At 39.9% G+C, this 17,533-nt stretch overlaps 2 protein-coding genes across 2 annotated transcripts; both read right to left on the minus strand.

Moving 5' to 3' along the window:
* Positions 1 to 777: 777 nt before the first annotated feature.
* On the minus strand, positions 778 to 2,202 carry LOC131302912 (xyloglucan galactosyltransferase XLT2-like). The gene has a single exon (XM_058329704.1). It carries the CDS (start codon positions 2,200 to 2,202, stop codon positions 778 to 780), a length of 1,425 nt encoding a protein of 474 aa, XP_058185687.1.
* A 724-nt stretch (positions 2,203 to 2,926) lies between these two features.
* Positions 2,927 to 4,360, minus strand: LOC131302913 (xyloglucan galactosyltransferase XLT2-like). Its single transcript, XM_058329705.1, has one exon. The coding sequence runs from the start codon at positions 4,358 to 4,360 to the stop codon at positions 2,927 to 2,929; it is 1,434 nt and encodes a 477-aa protein (XP_058185688.1).
* Positions 4,361 to 17,533: the final 13,173 nt, after the last annotated feature.

The raw sequence follows: 17,533 nt of genomic DNA on the forward strand, positions 1-17,533 counted from the left end.
CCAAAAACCCTAAAACAGAGTCAAACCGCACAGCCATGCATCAATAGGTCACTCAAGTCAGCTATGTAGACTGCCTTTCCTGCACGAGATTCAGAGACCTTCAATAGGTTGCTCAAGCCAGCTTATCAGATCACTCGAGCCAGCTAATCAGAAGTTCAGAAACTTTAATTCAAGGCAAATTCCAACATCAACAAATGCTTACTGTCGCCATAATTACCGGGCGGCACTTACTTTTGGTTTCCAACCCCACACGGCAAACCAAGAGGCAAAATGCCTCATGCCACTGCCGCACGGCACATGTAGAGAGCAAAATACAACTCAACAAATGATACGGCTAGACTTTTATTTGAGATCTTATAGAGTAAAAATTTGATTATAAGAGTCATAGAGACAAAAAATAATTATGAATCTTTAGGATAAAATGATAAAATAAAATAAAATTTTCGCACCGGTTCAAACGGATTAAAAATTAGAGCACTTAATTTTTTTAGTCAATTTATATATTAAAAATATGTTTAAAAAATTAAGCACTCCTATTTTGCATCTCGCTAGGAAACCGATTGCTGACTGATTAATCCTTAATCGAAACCGTCCGCATGCCTTTGGGTTCAATCGGATGGGAAGGTTTGGTCTAGCCATTCGGTTCTTTGCAGACCCATAATATATATAGCCTACAATATCTGGTAACCAAAAAACCTGAATGAACTAAGAAAATGTGCATAACAAGAAAAACTAGATCAATTAGAAAACATAATCCCATTATGTAGAGTTTATCATTCATATTTCATTCAAATTCCCAATCCTACCCTTCTCAATGTGAGCCTTGTATTTGCTCAACATCGCCTCAATAGCAATATCGAAAGCATCTTTTATTTTCTCCAACCCTTGACTCGGTTTCGTATACACAAATCTCGGTAGAAATTCTATTACTTTGTTTCTCATTGCTTCCACTTCCATTCTCCCATACGCTTCCAACACCTTCTTTACATCCGTTCCGTTCCACACATCATTAGGATTTATGAAAACCGAGTAACTCTCAGGCTCGACCGGCATGAATAACTCGTACTGAAAGTAAGCCGTCTCTCTCGAGAAAAAAACAGGTATCGAACCAGCAACCATGCAGTCGAAAACCAACCGTCCCGTAAACCCCTCCTCGCCCATGGGTTGAAGACAGAAATCGGAGTCGAGAAATGCTGCTATAACCGTCGTCTTCCCATCGATGTAGTTTTTCGGGCCGCAGTCGACGTGGTGGCACACGGTTGACTCGTTGAGGCATTGTTTCTGTAGAATCCCTTGGAAATCGTCCTGGATTGGTTCGCGGGCTTCACCGACGAAGGCGAAGAGGTGGTTCCGACGACGGCTCCGGACGAAGCGCTGCCACTCGATGATATCGAAATTTGACCTGGGGTGGAACAGCGAGGGGTAGGGTACAGAGATTTCTAGTTTGTCCCACATGTGTCCCTGTACGGATAGACGGATGACGTTCTGCATCGCTGGCATATTGATGAAGCTGGACCCCCAGTCGCCATCAACCTCTCTCAACCGTCGGAAATCCCATGACACCCGTCCAAGCATGATGAAATGATCGGAACCGTTGGATCTATTCCACCATTTTTGTTGCTGGACCCACTTAATCAACATCTCACAATGCCAATCGCGTTCTCTCCAGGTATTGTTGCCGCCCAAAGATTTTGTTAGAGCGAACCCAGCATAAAAGGGTATGTAGAACGCGGTAGCTGATTCGGGCTCCATGGTTCGGCACTTGTAACTGAGCATCCGACGGTGGTACGCTACCTCGCCCGAAAGAAGATCAGTCCAGTACCACGCCGGCAGAATACTCTCGGGTACGATTCCAGTGAACTCCTTTGCTGCCCGTCCGAAGCTGTCGTTCAAATTTATGTCGGAACTGCTCACGAGCTCGTAATTGAACATCGGGGGGAGATCGTAGACGTAAATCCGACGGGAATGGCAGGCTTCGTACGGCAAGCTGCCGTATGTTTTGGATGAGACATTTAAAAAGGATAGAGCGAGATTTTGGGTACGAGTAAGGTTTAAAACGAGGAATACATGGAATAGGATTACCAGCAAGACTAGAGTGCGACGGATTGGAGTAAGGTCGAATGGGGATGTTTTCACTCTGGATTTATGGTTTGTACGGCCTTCGAGTTCGGTCGATGGGTTGCCGGAAATTGGAAGCAACATTATAAATAAATATATATATATATATATATATTTATATATATATCTAGAGAGAGAGAGAGAGAGAGAGAGAGAGAGTAATCACATCGAGTTCTGATGTAGACTCGGGATATTGAGCAGCTAAATATGTATACGCAAAGGGGGGAATTAAGTAATAGGGTAAAACTTTGACAGGGAAGCGTCTCATCTGATGATAGACGAGGAGATTAATGAAAGGAAAACCAGTAGCTAGTGGCTGGCTAGTGGTTTTATTTTACTGATAAAACACGGTTGGACCAAGCTGTAAATCTAATAGGAGTATCAATTTCTTTACTCAAAACCATATCAGAGAAGTAAATGCATCCTGATATGGAGATTAGTTTACTTGCTTATGAAAAATAGGGTGAACTTTGCTTATTAAATTAACAAGGTTCCACCTTGCATGCGGGATAGTCTTGCTGGATGGGGGGACACTAATTATAACAATTTGCATGGCGCATCAGGATTAATAATTGGATAACAACCACTTTGAAATTACTTTGCAATTACCAATTATGTAATGCCACATTTTGTGGTACTAGGTCTAGGAGCAAAAACAAACTGTATATAACAAGAAATTAACGTACCATGCCTTCATATACCCTATAGAATTTTTTGACTAGAAAAATTGAACGAACAAAAAAAATGTACATAACAAGAAAACCTACACTAATTGAAAAACATAATCTAATTGCGTAGATTTTATCATTCATGTTCCATTCAAATTCCCAATCCTACCCCTCTCCATGTGAGCTTTGTATTTGCTCAACATCCCCTCAATAGCAATATCAAAAGCATCTTTAATTTTCTCCAACCCTTGACTCGGTTTCGTATACACAAATCTTGGTAGATATTCTACTACTTTTTTTCTCATTGTTTCCACTTCCATTCTACCGTACCCTTCCAACACTGTCCTTACATCCGTTCCGTTTCGCACATCATCAGAATTTATAAAAACCGAGTAACTCTCAGGTTCAACCGGCATGAATAACTCGTATTCAAAGTAAACCGTCTCTCTCCAAAAAAACACCGGTATTGAACCGGCAACCATGCAGTCGAAAATCAACCGTCGTGTAAACCCCTCGTCCCCTTTCGGTTGAAGACAGAAATCGGAGTTGAGCAATGCTGATATAACCGTTGTCTTCCCATCGATGTAGTTTTCCGGGCCGCAGTCCACGTGGCGGCACATCGTTGACTCGGTGAGGCATTGTTCCTGTAAAATCCCTTGGAAATCGTCCTGGATTGGTTTGCGAGTGTCGCCGATGAAGGCGAAAAGGTGGTTCCGACGACGGCTCCGGACGAAGCGCTGCCACTCGATGATATCGAAATTTGACCTGGGGTGGAACATGGACGGGTACGGTACAGAGATTTCTAGTTTGTCCCACATGTCTCCCTCGACGGATAGACGGATGACGTTCTGCATCGCTGGCATATTGATGAAGCTGGACCCCCAGTCGCCATCAACCTCTCTCAACCGTCGAAAATCCCATGTCACCCGTCCAAGCATGATGAAATGATCAGAGCCGTTGGATCTACTCCACCATTTCTGTTGCTGGACCCACTTAATCAACATCTCACACTGCCAATCCCGTTCTCTCCATGTATGGTTGCCCCATAAATATTTTGTCAGAGCGAGCCCAGCATAAAAAGGTATGTAGAACGCTGTAGCGGATTCGGGCTCCATGGTTCGGCACTTGTAATTGAGCATCCGACGATGGTACACCACCTCGCCAGAAAGAATATCGGTCCAGTACCACGCCGGGAGAATACTCTCCGGTACGATTCCGGCGAACTCGTTGGCCGCCGGTCCGAAGCCGTAGTTCACGTTTTTGTCGGAACTGTTTATGAGTTCGTAGTTGAACATTGGGGGGACGTCGTAGACGTAAATCCGACGGGAATCGCAGGCTAATTTGTTTGGCAAGCTGCCGTAAGTTTTCGAAGAGATACTTAAAAAGGATAGAGCGAGATTGTGGGAACGAGTAAGGTATGAAACGAGGAATACGTGGAAAAGGATTACGACGGAAACTAAAGTGCGACGGAATGGAGTACTAAGGTAGGATAGGAATATTGACTTTACTCTGGATACAAGGTTTGTAGGACCTTCGAGCTCGGTCGACGGGTTGCCGGAAATCGGAAGTGACATTGTATTACATATAGAGATTAATCAGATCGAGTTCTGATGTAGACTCGGGCTATATATTGAGCAGCTAAGTATGTCTATACAAAGGAAGAAGTTAGTAATAGGGTAAAACTTTGACAGGGAAGCGTCTCATCTCATGATACACAAGGAGATTAATGAAGGGAAAACACTAAACTAGTTACTACTGATAAAACACTGTTGGACCAGCCCATGTGTAAGAACTTTTTAGGTTAGCAAAGACTGGTGGAGGCTAGAGAAATTACTCATATGGTCGCACAAATTATCTTGAGAAACACTCTTCGTTAAAAAAAAGAAGAGGAGAAAAGAACACGTTGGACCAAGTAAATCTGATATTACTTTATTCAAAACCAGATCAGAGAAGTAAATGCGTCCTGATATGAAGATTAGTTTACTTGCTTTTGAAAATAGGGTGCACTTTACATATTGCTTTTGGAATAATAGTCGGAAGGAATTTTTTATTACTAGTAAAATACATAAAAAGAAGAGTTGGATAGAGCTATTATGATCAAGAAGGTTCCAGCCATATGCATGAGGGATCGATAGTCTTGTTTGTCCTATAACAGATGCTGAAATTAAGGTTCTGTTTGGAATTTAAAGAAAATAAAGGAAAATAAAAAAAAATATTTCCTTCCATTGTTTAGTTGGATGAGAAAGAGAGAAAAAAAATGAAAATTTCGAATTGAATGAATAATAAATTTTTCTTCCTATTTTTTTTTCATTTTCTCTTTCTTTACTTTCTTTTTTTTCCTTAAGTTCCAAACAGAACCTAAGTGTGCCTTTTCCTAGTAAGACTTCAGTGGCCGGAGGCACACGGCTCTCTTTTTTTCTCTTTTTTTTTTTTTTCCGTACGTTTACTGTGACAACAATTGTTGATTATAGTTATATAATTAACCACCTTGTTTTTGAATCTATTACTCTTCGCCACCGGCAGGCACCCGCCTAAAGTGCCGAAATCTAAGCTCCGCTGTGTGTGTTGGGAATTGGGAGGGGCTGTAGTGTAGCCGATCTGACCGTCCATCTTGGTATGGACAGCTCAGATTTAATCCGAGCTCCTACAAATCCGAGCTGTTGATTGTTTGGATCCTAATCCGAGCCCTCTATTGCTCCCAATGTGAGATTATTACTTCAATCAACCATAAAAAATAATAATAATAATTGTCAAATATAATACAGTGCATTTTCGCTAGTTGATGCAGCGCAACTTCCTTTTACGAAACTATTTACAAGAAGAGATCACGAACTTGCTTATATTAAAAATTCTCTCTTTAAAACATAAACACAAATAGGTATGAACTAGAGGTACTCACCTTTCAAACACACAATAATGAGAAAACTCTCAATTTTTCTTTAATTCAATAACATCTCCATTAGCCCGAAGGCTTACAACTTATTATATTGGAAAAAACCCTAATTCTAATTGATTTGTCCGAAAATGAAGCATAATCAACTAATTAACAAAAAATACCAAAAACAAAAAATTCTACTTTGACTAGGAAATCAAATACTAGAAAGAAATAGAAGGTTGCCAAAACAAGAGGCAACTAAAACAGAATTTCCTAACAAAATAATAAACTCAAAATAATGCGTAATTAATTTATATTCTTCATATTTCTGTTCTGCATCATTCTTTCCGTTTTGAAGAAACTCGTCCTCGAGTTTATATAGTTGAGTACGCTCTACCTTGTCTGCATCAAGCTTATATTTCAAATTGATTTTTGCGAACCCAACTTGTAAAAAAGAGTCTTGATAATTTGAAGGAATGATTTCCCTTAACAAAACAAATTCATCTTCCTCCTAGATCGGAATACAATGACGCTTGCATGTAGTGTCTTCAATAAATTCTCAAAACAGATCAATAAATTTAGTTTTCAATAACACTAACATTGTAACAATTTTTTTTTTTGCAATATTTTTTTATTTTCTCATTTTGTAATTTTCTCCACCGGTTCTTCATAAAAAGCTGGTGGTTTACTCCAATCCACTACTGGATCTGGAATAATATTTGATGTGAATAGTCACTCAATGACAGCTTCATTCATCATTGTCCCCCTTGTCTGATGACTATCAGCCAAAGGTTTGGTAATAGAAACATCATCTAACACCTCCTCCTCTTTCGGAAACCGAGGTTGAACTAGACGACGTCGAGGTGGGATTGCAACTTCAAAAGCCTCCATGCGTTGGGTAAGTAACTCAATCGCCGCCAAGACTTGCTGCAACCTTTCATCTATTCAAGCATCTTGAGCAATCTCATCTCGCTCATGTACTTCATCAACACTAGCTGTATGACCTCCTCTTCCACCTCGACCTCCAGCACGTCCTCCGGCCATAGTCAAAATTGGAACGAAAGCTCTGATACCAACTAATGCAGCGCAGCCTCCTTTTACGAAACTATTTACAAGAAAAGATCACGAACTTGCTTATGTTAAAGATTCTCTCTTTAAAACATAAACACAAATAGGTATGAACTAGAGGTACTCCCTCTTCAAACACACAATAATGAGATTTTTCTTTAATTCAATAATAACTCTGTTAGCCCGAAGGCTTACAACTTATTATATTGGAAAAAACCCTAATTCTAATTGATTTGTCCGAAAATGAAGCATAATCAATTAATTAACAAAAAATACCAAAAACAAAAAATTCTACTTTGACTAGGAAATCAAATACTAGAAAGAAATATAAGATTGCTAAAACAAGAGGCAACTAAAACGGAATTTCCTAACAAAATAAAAACTCAAAATAATACTTAATTAATTTATATTCTTCATATTTCTGTCTGCATCACTAGTTCTATAATGTGTTTTATCGAATAATTATTGGTTGGGTATTGTTGAAATGATCATTGAAACTACACGGTTTTTTAAATAATTTCCCATACGTGAGGAGGTTTCTGTCAATGAAGTTTACCTTAAAACCTTACAAACATAGGCTGGCAAATTGCATTGGGCTCGATTCCAAAGTCAATATATTTAAGTTATGGTTAATAAGTGTCCGTTCAGAGTTCATTTGTTTACAACGTATCAAAATTTCCGTTACTCGATTGTCTTTTTATTTATTTACTTGAGTGTTGTTTTTATTAAAAATGTCCTAATTATAAAATTTGGTTTTGGAAGCCTTAATAATTATACATACACATACTTGGAGAGAAAGCTGAATGGGATTTCTATCCCAAGAATCTATCATATCATCTCATCTCTTCCACCCTTCGTCATCCTAGCCCTGAGTCTAGTGGAGAGAGAGAGACAGAGAGAGAGAGAGAGAGAGAGAGAGAGCAAGCAAGCAGTTTGGATGAGAGGGAGAGAAAGAGTAAATGTATGAGATTTTCTTTGCACAACATTCAGGTGCCTTGTCCTCTTGAGTTGAAGAGAGAGAGAGAGAGAGAGAGAGAGAGAGAGAGATTGCCTAGAAGAGGGGAAGGATGGGATTCCTTTTTATCCAAATCTCCATCTGTCATGAAAGTTGCCAGGTGTAAAATCCTGACTTTTAAAATTCTAGTCACGTGATCCGAATAGAAACTTGACACTCTAATTTAATTCTAATAGTAAGTTAGGCTATGCGAAGTGTATCGTAATCCGAATGAATGTGTGAATTTTGATCTAATTTTGTAAATACTATGGGGCAATGGAGTTACATCTTATACATGGCACGAGTTATGCAACATTGGAATCTTTTCTTTAAAACCGGACACCGCCATGATAATCCCCATACTTTTATTTGTTTATGTTGAAATTATGAGAATTTTTGTAGACCGAAATTTGTACGCGTACGGACAAAATATGAGACAACCGGACGCATGGTGCCACATGTCACACTGAAGTACCATTGAATTACACGTGTAATTCTTTCACCTGTGTCATCCGAAACCCACCGAAATATATATATACATAGACATAAAAGAGAATTAAGATATTAAACTAAACAAGTAAACCAAGGGGTTAGAAAACATAACTGGTTGAGCTTCCACACCTGTAACCCTTCGTCCGAATTCACCGCTTGCCGTTCCGACCAAATTCACCAGGGGAAATCCTATTGTCTCTTATGGTAATCTCTCATTCACTCACTAATTTACTTACAAAAGTGTATTAGAATATGTGTATTGGAGGAAGTTGAGTTGGGGCATATCACATACAACCACACACTCACGCACAGAGCACCTCTCTTTCTCGCGCAAGAACTTTACCGCATCTGATGTGCTGAAAAACTTAATTAAAGAGTAAAACTATTATTTTCGGCAAAGAGTTCGAATTCGAGACACGCTGCCATAATGAAATCAGCCCTAAAAATAGGATCTTAAAAGCCTAATTTGAAATTCTTGATTGTTATTGTTTGATTTTAGACTAAAGTCAGGGAATATTGGAAAAATTGAGGTATCCACTTGGATTTCTAAAATTTACGTGAAAGAAATGGAATACCTAAAATTAGTAGAGAAATTAGACTTTGATTGACCCTAAATTGTCTAAAGGAGTATTCTAACTTTTAAAATAAATATGACACGCACTACCCAGTTATGGACATTACTACCTAAAGTAACTAGTTAAATTTTGGATATAGGAATCTTAGCTAACATCAAAACATTACGTGTTTAGGTGCAAATACTGTGAAGTGAGGTGACGCGGGCGTGTAAAGTGGCCGCTACTTCTTTTTGGTGAGTTGCGCATACCTTAGTTACATGTGTTTTTCTGAAATTTTGGAATGAGATGCCATTGCTTGATTTTGCTAGAAAATATGGAATTTGAACTTCCTCGTTGGTTTAATTGGTGTTAATGGATGCGATGGCTGGTTTGTAAATCTTTTGAGTTGCAATTAAATTAGACCATGGCAATATGTTTTGGAAACTTGAATTTTACTGGTTGCGAGTACATGCTCGTGATAATATGATTCATTCGAACGGTGTCCCGAGCGCTAGGGGACGGGTAAAGATACTAGTGGCGGGAAGTAATAAGGTAGGAGATGCAGCCAGGCATCACCGGATAATGATATCTTACCACTCTTCAATGGGGTCGCTCCCCAACTAACTGGCAAAAATACCGTTGAATGCTATTATCGCTCAAAAGTGCAAAAGTTGAAAGAGAAATGAAATGAAAAGAGTCGATTTCTTGGACTGAAGAAATGAGCTTTCGAACAAAAATACATGTACTAGATGGCCAACGAAATATTTGAATTGTTGCTTTGAACTATTTTATAATGTGGGGTATTTCCATGGTCAAACTTGTAACTTTGGTATACGTTTCTCACCCGAGCTTCGGCTTATGAAAATCTTTTCCAATTTTTCAGGTTAAGGTAGATAGCAAGTTGTGGACCGATTGAAGTGTTAGAATAACTGTGAAGAATCAAGTGGTGTCCAATAGTTTGTAATTATTATACTTGTACACTTAGAAGCTTTGGGATTATGTTATTTATTCTATGCTTCCGCATACCTTGCTTATATGGTTTAAAATGATAATGATGTGAGAAATCATTAAACTAGAATATGAGCAGGCCTTCGGCGGCTTAACACCCGCTTGGCCGGTCACGACTTCCAAGGTAGGTTTTGGGACGTGACACCAGGCTATAACATCCTATGTATATATGGCTAATAGGAGAGAGAGAGAGAGAGAGAGAGAGAGAGAGAGAGAGAGAGAGAGAGAAAAAAGGGAAATGGCCGAGAGAGGGAGAGAGAGAAGGGAACAACGCTTACACTACTCATCATTTCCCTCTATCCTACAATATAGCCAATGAATGTGTAGCTCACCAATGACGAGAGAGAGAGAGAGAGAGAGAGAGAGAGAGAGTGAGTGAGTGTGGATATTGCCGAGAGAAGCGAGGAGCAATGAGATAAGATTTTCACCAGATTTTTCCTCCCTCATGCCTCATCATGTCACCCTATTATAGCCTTGCCCAGGCTAGAAATTAAAATATGAGCAAGAGGGTGTGTGTGTGTGCCGTGGAGAGGGAGGAGAGAGAGAGAGATGAGAGGCCTATATATACCTTCACATACTTCCCATTTTTGGGCATTCCACTTCTGCATGTTCTTTCCCATTTGGGAAGCTAAATAGAGACAGGAACGAGGGAGGGAATCACTGGAGGAAAAGGGAAAAGAAAAGTCAGTCTTAGAGCATCCGCACCAGTCTCTCCAAATTTCAGACCAAATTACACCTTAAAATGTCACTTTATTACTTTAGCTAGTCACTTTTAAAAGGCATACTGCATCAGACTCTCTATTCTAACTTGTGGTCTATTAATATATTATTTCCTTCTTCTTCCAAAACAATTGATTATGAGAATCTTAGACATAAAAATTAATTATGACCATTTACGATAAAATGATAAAAAAGTAAAATCTTCGCACCGGTTCAAAAATATTGAAAATTGAAAAATTTAATTTTTTAGCCATATTTTTTACTATATAAACAATCTAAAAAATTAAGTGCTCCAATTTTCAATCCGTTTGAACCTGTGCGAAGATCTTATTTTTTTGATCATTTTATCCTAAAAAATCATAGTTAATTTTTGTCTTTAAGGTTTTCATAATCAAGTTTCTGTTCTACAGGATCTTAAATAAATAATAAAGTAACAAATAGATGGATGAATAGTGCCTCGTTTTTTACCACTAGGCACTGTAGCAAATTAAGTTAAGGAAATTGTAAAGTAGCGAGAGAGGGGAAGAGGCTGATGCAGGGGAGAATTTGCTTGTTTTCTCTTTATTTTAACTTTGAAGAAGATGTAGCGTGTTTGATGTGGATGCCCTTATACCACCACCCACTAATCACATCATCACCCATATAACTGTTCTTCAAAAAAAATAAATTCTACACTTTTACTGTTATTTTTCGGTCCTAAGAAAGAAGACTAGAATTTCGGCCAATCCTAGACCGAAAAGAAACTTACCGATCACCCGACCCGACGCCATCATAATCAACCCGCTGCCGCCAAGAAGTAAGGTAGAAACCTCCTACTTGCTCACCTAAATATAGTAGTGCTACGTGTTCGTTGATTTTTAAAAAAAAATATTGATCTAGAAAATTTTATAATTACCCGCATAATTAGTTTGTTGGAAAAATTAAAATGTTAACGTCATTGTAGTTATAATTTCCGTTGTACACTGTATAAAGAAAACTGGAGTAATTGTTTGTAATGTTGCATGAAGGAACAATGGAGTAATTACTGGACCTTTAAAAAAAAAAAAAAAACATGGAGTTAATTGGCATGAACGAAAAGTCTTCACTTGCTAGTGTACTGACTTGGGTATTATTAATTTTGAAAAGAAGCAAGCACAGTCACTTTTTGGTTAGCGTGGGAAAAGTTTTCCAATTACCAAACCTACTGACTTCTGTTTTGATGTGGAAAAGAAGCAAACCCAGTGTACTTCATTTACCCAGTGTACTGATTTTGTCCTAGTTTAGAAAGGAAGGATAGGGAATACGTTTTTATTTTACTTTATTTTATTATTAGAAAAGCATGAATGTAGGATTTAATTCTACATGATTTTAGCAAGCTTTGAAAGAATAATGTGTTCGCGAGAAAATGATGCATGTGTACGAAACACGAGAAAAGAGAAAATGATATTCGAAAACGAAAAAGGGCAAAATAGAAATTTTGACATGTGTAAACCTGGGAGACCGGAACGGCGGAACCAGAGTTTGGGTGTGCGTGTGTAAACCTGGGAGACCGGAACGGCGGAACCAGTGTTTGGGAATGTGTGAGTAAACCTGGGAGACCGGAACGGCGGAACCAGAGTTTGTAAATGCATGGTCGACCGTCATTCTGAAAGAGGGAGTAAACGGAACCAGTGCTATAGGAAAAGAATTGATAATAAGTGAAATTAACGTTTTGACACAAAGTATGATATACTATTCTGAACTAGACACTCGACACTTTTATTTGTATGATATCTCTATTTGTTGATTTGTTAAAATTATGTTGATGCCTTGTAAAGTAGATATTATTTTTGGTAAAGTATGGGACATAGGGGTAGGAGTTAGCTACTGAGCTTTATAGCTCACGGTGTTACTTTTGTGCCATGGCATTTTATGCCAGACTTAGAAGGCGAACAAGAGGCGTACTGTAATTTGGAGCAATATGAAGCCGAGCAGAATACCGCTGAAGAAGAAAATCACCATGAGGAGTAGAAATTTCTTGTAGCACCCCACCCTATCCTTAAATAAATGAAATCTTGATTTGAGAATAATTTGGGATGTAATGATTTATTATTCTACTTTTATTTATTAAATGTTCAAGTTTGAATAAATAGTTATAAATAATGTTCCCAAAATTTGAGACGTTACAACTTGGTATCAAAGTTTTAGGTTAAATACCTCGGCCATGGGTAGAATGGGTAGACCAGAAGATAGTTTGACCATTGTATAAACATGAATTGAGTTTAAGTTTACCGTCCCAAATTGGGTGGAATTTTGACACAACAATCTCCGGATTGAAGCAAGGTGTGGAAATTGGCATTACCACTGAGCTGGAAATTCCCGAACAATTGAATGATAACTTAAATCAATGATCGAATATAGAACCTAGAATTCCAAAGTTTCCCTTTAGAGTTAATAAAACTCAGTTTTAAAACGTACTAATTGAGGTATCTTTCCTTGTAGATGGACCCAGCATTGATAGTCGAGATCCAGAACTTTAAGGACATCCACTATACCATACTCGACCATTTGACAAACGACCCCTACTTTGCCCAACAATTTCCCTTGCTGGACGAATACTATCGAACCTTTGGAGTTTGGCCACCAATGGACGTGTTGGTACATGAAGAGGAGGAGCCTGCAGAATAGGAACCCGAGGGAGAAGAACCCGAGGAACCAGAGGAAGAAGACCCAGAAGAATGGGAGAATGAGGAGGAGCCTGAGGTACAAGCAAACGATTGGCTAAATGACCATGGGATGGACGAGCAAGTGCAAGTCGAAATTGAAGCAATACCGAAACCTGAGAGCGATGTGGAGGAGTTATGGGATCACCTACGTGACCACAGAAAAATTTAGCACCATAAAAAGTTGTTACTCAGAACTGATTCCATTATGAGGAGAAGAGGAAATGAAGACCTAGCAGTAGTTAGGCTTATTTAAATAAAACTTGTGTTAAGAAGAATTTGTAGGACCTAGGAACATATGTGGTAGTATTGCAACTAGTATGTTATGTTGTTGACTTATGTGGAGTTTATTAATAAATAAAATAAAATTTGTTGCTACGATACTGGTGTTTTTACCTTATTTCAGCATGATTCCCTACATTCTTAAGTCTAATATATAATTTTTACTTGTAGATATGGCTACACCTAGCTCCGTCGCTGCCTTGAGTTTCTACCGGTCTATACCAGTCCCAGCCAACTCTCTGCCTCCACCACCACCAGTGTACGACCGAGACACTGAGTCTCACCTCTACGACGTCCTAGTGATCGAGGGGACACCATCTGCACCACCCTGCAAGCACATAGATGTGGGGTACCTGTTTGACACGCCACTAGCTGATCTTTCCTACTTTCCGATCGAGACCCTGGAGGAACTCCCCCTTCAGACTGAAGCTGAAATACAAGAACAACTTCGTCGTCAAGAAGAGTACGAACTAGAGCAAGCTGAAAAAGCTCACATGGAAGCACTTAGGATTCACTTTGGACTCTGTAGGAAGTAGGTAGAAGTGAAATGTTAGAATAAGGAACGAAATTATCCTCTGTTAACTCTCCGTAGTGAATCGAGGACAATAGATCCATGTAATAGGATGTAGTTGTTTATTTTCCTTAATCGGCATCATGTACCTTGCTTTTATTAATAAAAGTTTCAGTTTGGTTTACATTTCCGTCTCAAGTATTATATAGGTATAAAGGATTAATATGTATAAATGTACATAGATATGTAAGATACCATGCTGAATCCCCAAAAATCTGTAAAATTGTAGATGGTGCTCACACGCAATGGGGTGGGTAACGAAAATAATGACCGCAATGGAGAGTCATCCAACGGCCATCCTAACCCAGCCAACAGAAACATGGATTTCGCTCAACTTTTGCAAGCCTTCACCACGGTTATCAACAACGCCAACCGCCCACCGCCCCACGCCCACGTACCTGGACCAATGACTCGGGCACAAGCACTGAACGAGTTCTGTAAACCATGACCGCCCGCTTTCCACGGAGAACCTAAGCCAACTTTAGCCGAAGCTTGGCTTAAGGAAGTTAAAGTGATATTCAGCACCTTGGATATCGCTCGTGATGAGGATCGAGTGGCTCTAGCCGTATATCAGCTGAAGGGCGAGGCTCGTTATTGGTGAGAGCTGATGGAGACAACTCACAATGTCACAACAATGACATTTGCTGAGTTTGAACGCATCTTTCTAGATAAGTACTTCCCTGCACCAATCAAGCAGGCGAAGGCGCAAGAATTTCATAGTCTACAGCAAGGTTCAATGACGGTGATGCAGTATGCCGCCAAGTTCGAGGAATTGTCACGATATGCTCTAACTACTATTCCGACGGAGAATGACAAGGCAAGGAAGTTTGAATGGGGACTGAGTTCCTCTCGCAAGGCAGTAGTCACCAAGAGTTTCCCACTTACTCACAAGTGGTGAAATGTGCCTTGAGGCTTGAAAGAGAAGACATGGATTTCAAGGCCAAGTGAAAAAAGACAGGAGCAAGTGCTGGAGGACCAATTCGAAGCAACCAAACCTATAACACCAACAACAATCCTGGACCTTATCCAAGGAAGTCATTCAACCTTCAGCCAGGAGGTCAAACATGGAACAACACCAAGGCAGTGCAAAACCAACCACAAAGGCCATCGCAGGGATTTATCTGCGATATTTCTACGGTTCAATGCTACAATTGCCAAGCAATGGGGCATTATAGCCGGGACTGCCCAAAACCACAACGAGAGAGGCCTCGAGTGTATGAAAGTCAACAATTCCGACAAACTGGTTTTAATAATCAAAATCAAGGTGGACCTCAACAACAGAACAACAAACAGATCCAACCTTAGCAACACAATTGGAAAGGGAAGCAGCCGATGGGAAGTCAACAGAATACTGGAGGGCGTGTCTTTGCTCTACAGACTGAGCAGGAAGAGCAGGATCCTTCTGTGATCCAAGGTACGCTATTATTATTCAGTACCTGCGTACAAGCCTTATTTGATTCTGGAGCATCACATTCGTTTGTATCTGCTACCTGCGTATCTGCACTAGGATTAGAAATAGAACCCTTAAAATCAAGCATGATGGTAACATCACCTTTGGGTGGGAAGTTAGCTGTTAATTTAATTTGTAAAGGGTGCGAGATAGAGGTAGCTGATCTACGTCTAATATGTGACTTACGAGTGATCGATATGGCTGACTTTGATATAATTTTGGGAATGGATTGGCTGTCATTCCACCGAGCTGTTATAGACTGTCATCAAAAAATGGTGACGGCTTTCGCTCCTGACGGAACCTGCTTTAAATTTAAGGGGAATCGACAGACTCCAAATTCAACGACAAGACAAACAAGGTGGTAGTACCAACTTTTTGGATGGCTAGCTAGCCTCAAGTTGGAAGAAACTGATCGAATAGAGCTGGGACTACCCCACATTGTCTGCGAGTATGCGAACGTATTTCCTAAAGAACTACATGGGTTACCACCACAGCGAGAGATAGACTTCACCATTGAACTCCATCCTGGAACTACACCAATCTCCATAGCCCCGTACAGAATGGCACCAGCTGAACTGAAGGAACTCAAGACTCAACTGCAGGATCTGCAAAAGAAGGGTTATATCTGGCCAAGCACATTGCCATGGGGAGCACCAACTTTATTTGTGAAGAAAAAGGAAGGGACATTACGCCTTTGTATCAACTATAGACAGTTGAATCAAATTACGATCAAGAATCGCTACCCCTCTGCCTAGAATCGATGACCTGTTCGATCAATTAAGAGGAGCTACTTGTTTCTCAAAGATTGACCTTCGATCGGGGTATCACCAATTGAGAATTCGAGATGAGGACATCACCAAGACTGCATTCAGAACCAGATAAGGACACTATGAATTTGTAGTAATGCCGTTTGGACTCACCAATGCACCAGAAGTATTCATGTGTCTCATGAACAAAATTTTTCAACCATACCTAGATAGATTTGTGGTAGTGATCAATGATGACAAACTGATATACTCAACCACAAAGGAGGAGCACGAAGAACATCTCAGGATCATACTGCAAGTGCTGAGAGACAACCAACTCTATGCAAAGGCTAGTAAGTGCGAGTTCTGGTTAGAGGTGGTTAAATTCCTAGGTCACGTGGTGTCTAAAAAGGGAATTACAGTGGATGATAGCAAGGTAGAAGCCGTATTGGATTGGAAGCGGCCTATGACAGTGTTTGGAATCAGAAGCTTTCTAGGATTGGTTGGCATTATCGACGATTTATTCAGGACTTCTCGATTCTTGCCAAACCAATGACAAGATTGATGCAAAAAGGAGTCAAGTTTGAATGGAGTGAAACCTGTGAGAAGACGTTTCAGGAGTTGAAGAAAAGACTAACCAGTGCACCCATACGCATCATTCCAGAGCGGGATGTAGGTTACACAGTTTACTATGACACTTCTAAAGATGGGTTGGGTTGGCGTTTTGATGCAAAATGGGAAGGTGCAGCCTATGGATCACGTCAATTGAGACTGCATGAAAAGAATTACCGTACGCACGACCTAGAGTTGGCAGCAGTAGTCTTCGCTCTCAAGTCGCGGCGTTATTATCTGTACGGCGAGCAATTTGAAGTTTTCACAGATCACAAGAGTCTCAAGTATCTGTTCACACAGAAAGAGCTAAATATGAGGCAGAGGAGGTGGATGGAATATCTTGAGGATTACAAATTCACTATGTCCTACCACCCAGGCAAAGCTAACGTTGTAGCCGATGCTTTGAGTCGCAAGAGTCGAGAGCAGAAAGCTAAAGTAGCCATGAAAGAATGGGAGATGGTAGAGACACTTAACGAGTTCAACCTGCAAGCGTCATCAGTCAATGGACAAGCACGCTTGTGCGCCCTTATGGCTGTACCTGCACTTCACCGAGAAATTTTACTTGCTCAAGGATTTGAACAGGACTGTGAATTTATACGGTTGCAGATTATGGTCGGAAAAACACTTACTGGATGGACAATTCACATCGACAACAGCCTCAGATTCAAAGGTTCGATCTTTGTACCAAACATCG

The sequence above is a fragment of the Rhododendron vialii genome, chromosome 10a (assembly GCF_030253575.1).
Source record: "Rhododendron vialii isolate Sample 1 chromosome 10a, ASM3025357v1".
Lineage (NCBI taxonomy): Eukaryota > Viridiplantae > Streptophyta > Magnoliopsida > Ericales > Ericaceae > Rhododendron > Rhododendron vialii.

Coding starts and splice junctions, on each gene's coding strand:
- LOC131302912 (XM_058329704.1), bottom strand. CDS start 2,202: ATGTTGCTTCCAATTTCCGGCAACCCATCGACCGAACTCGAAGGCCGT.
- LOC131302913 (XM_058329705.1), bottom strand. CDS start 4,360: ATGTCACTTCCGATTTCCGGCAACCCGTCGACCGAGCTCGAAGGTCCT.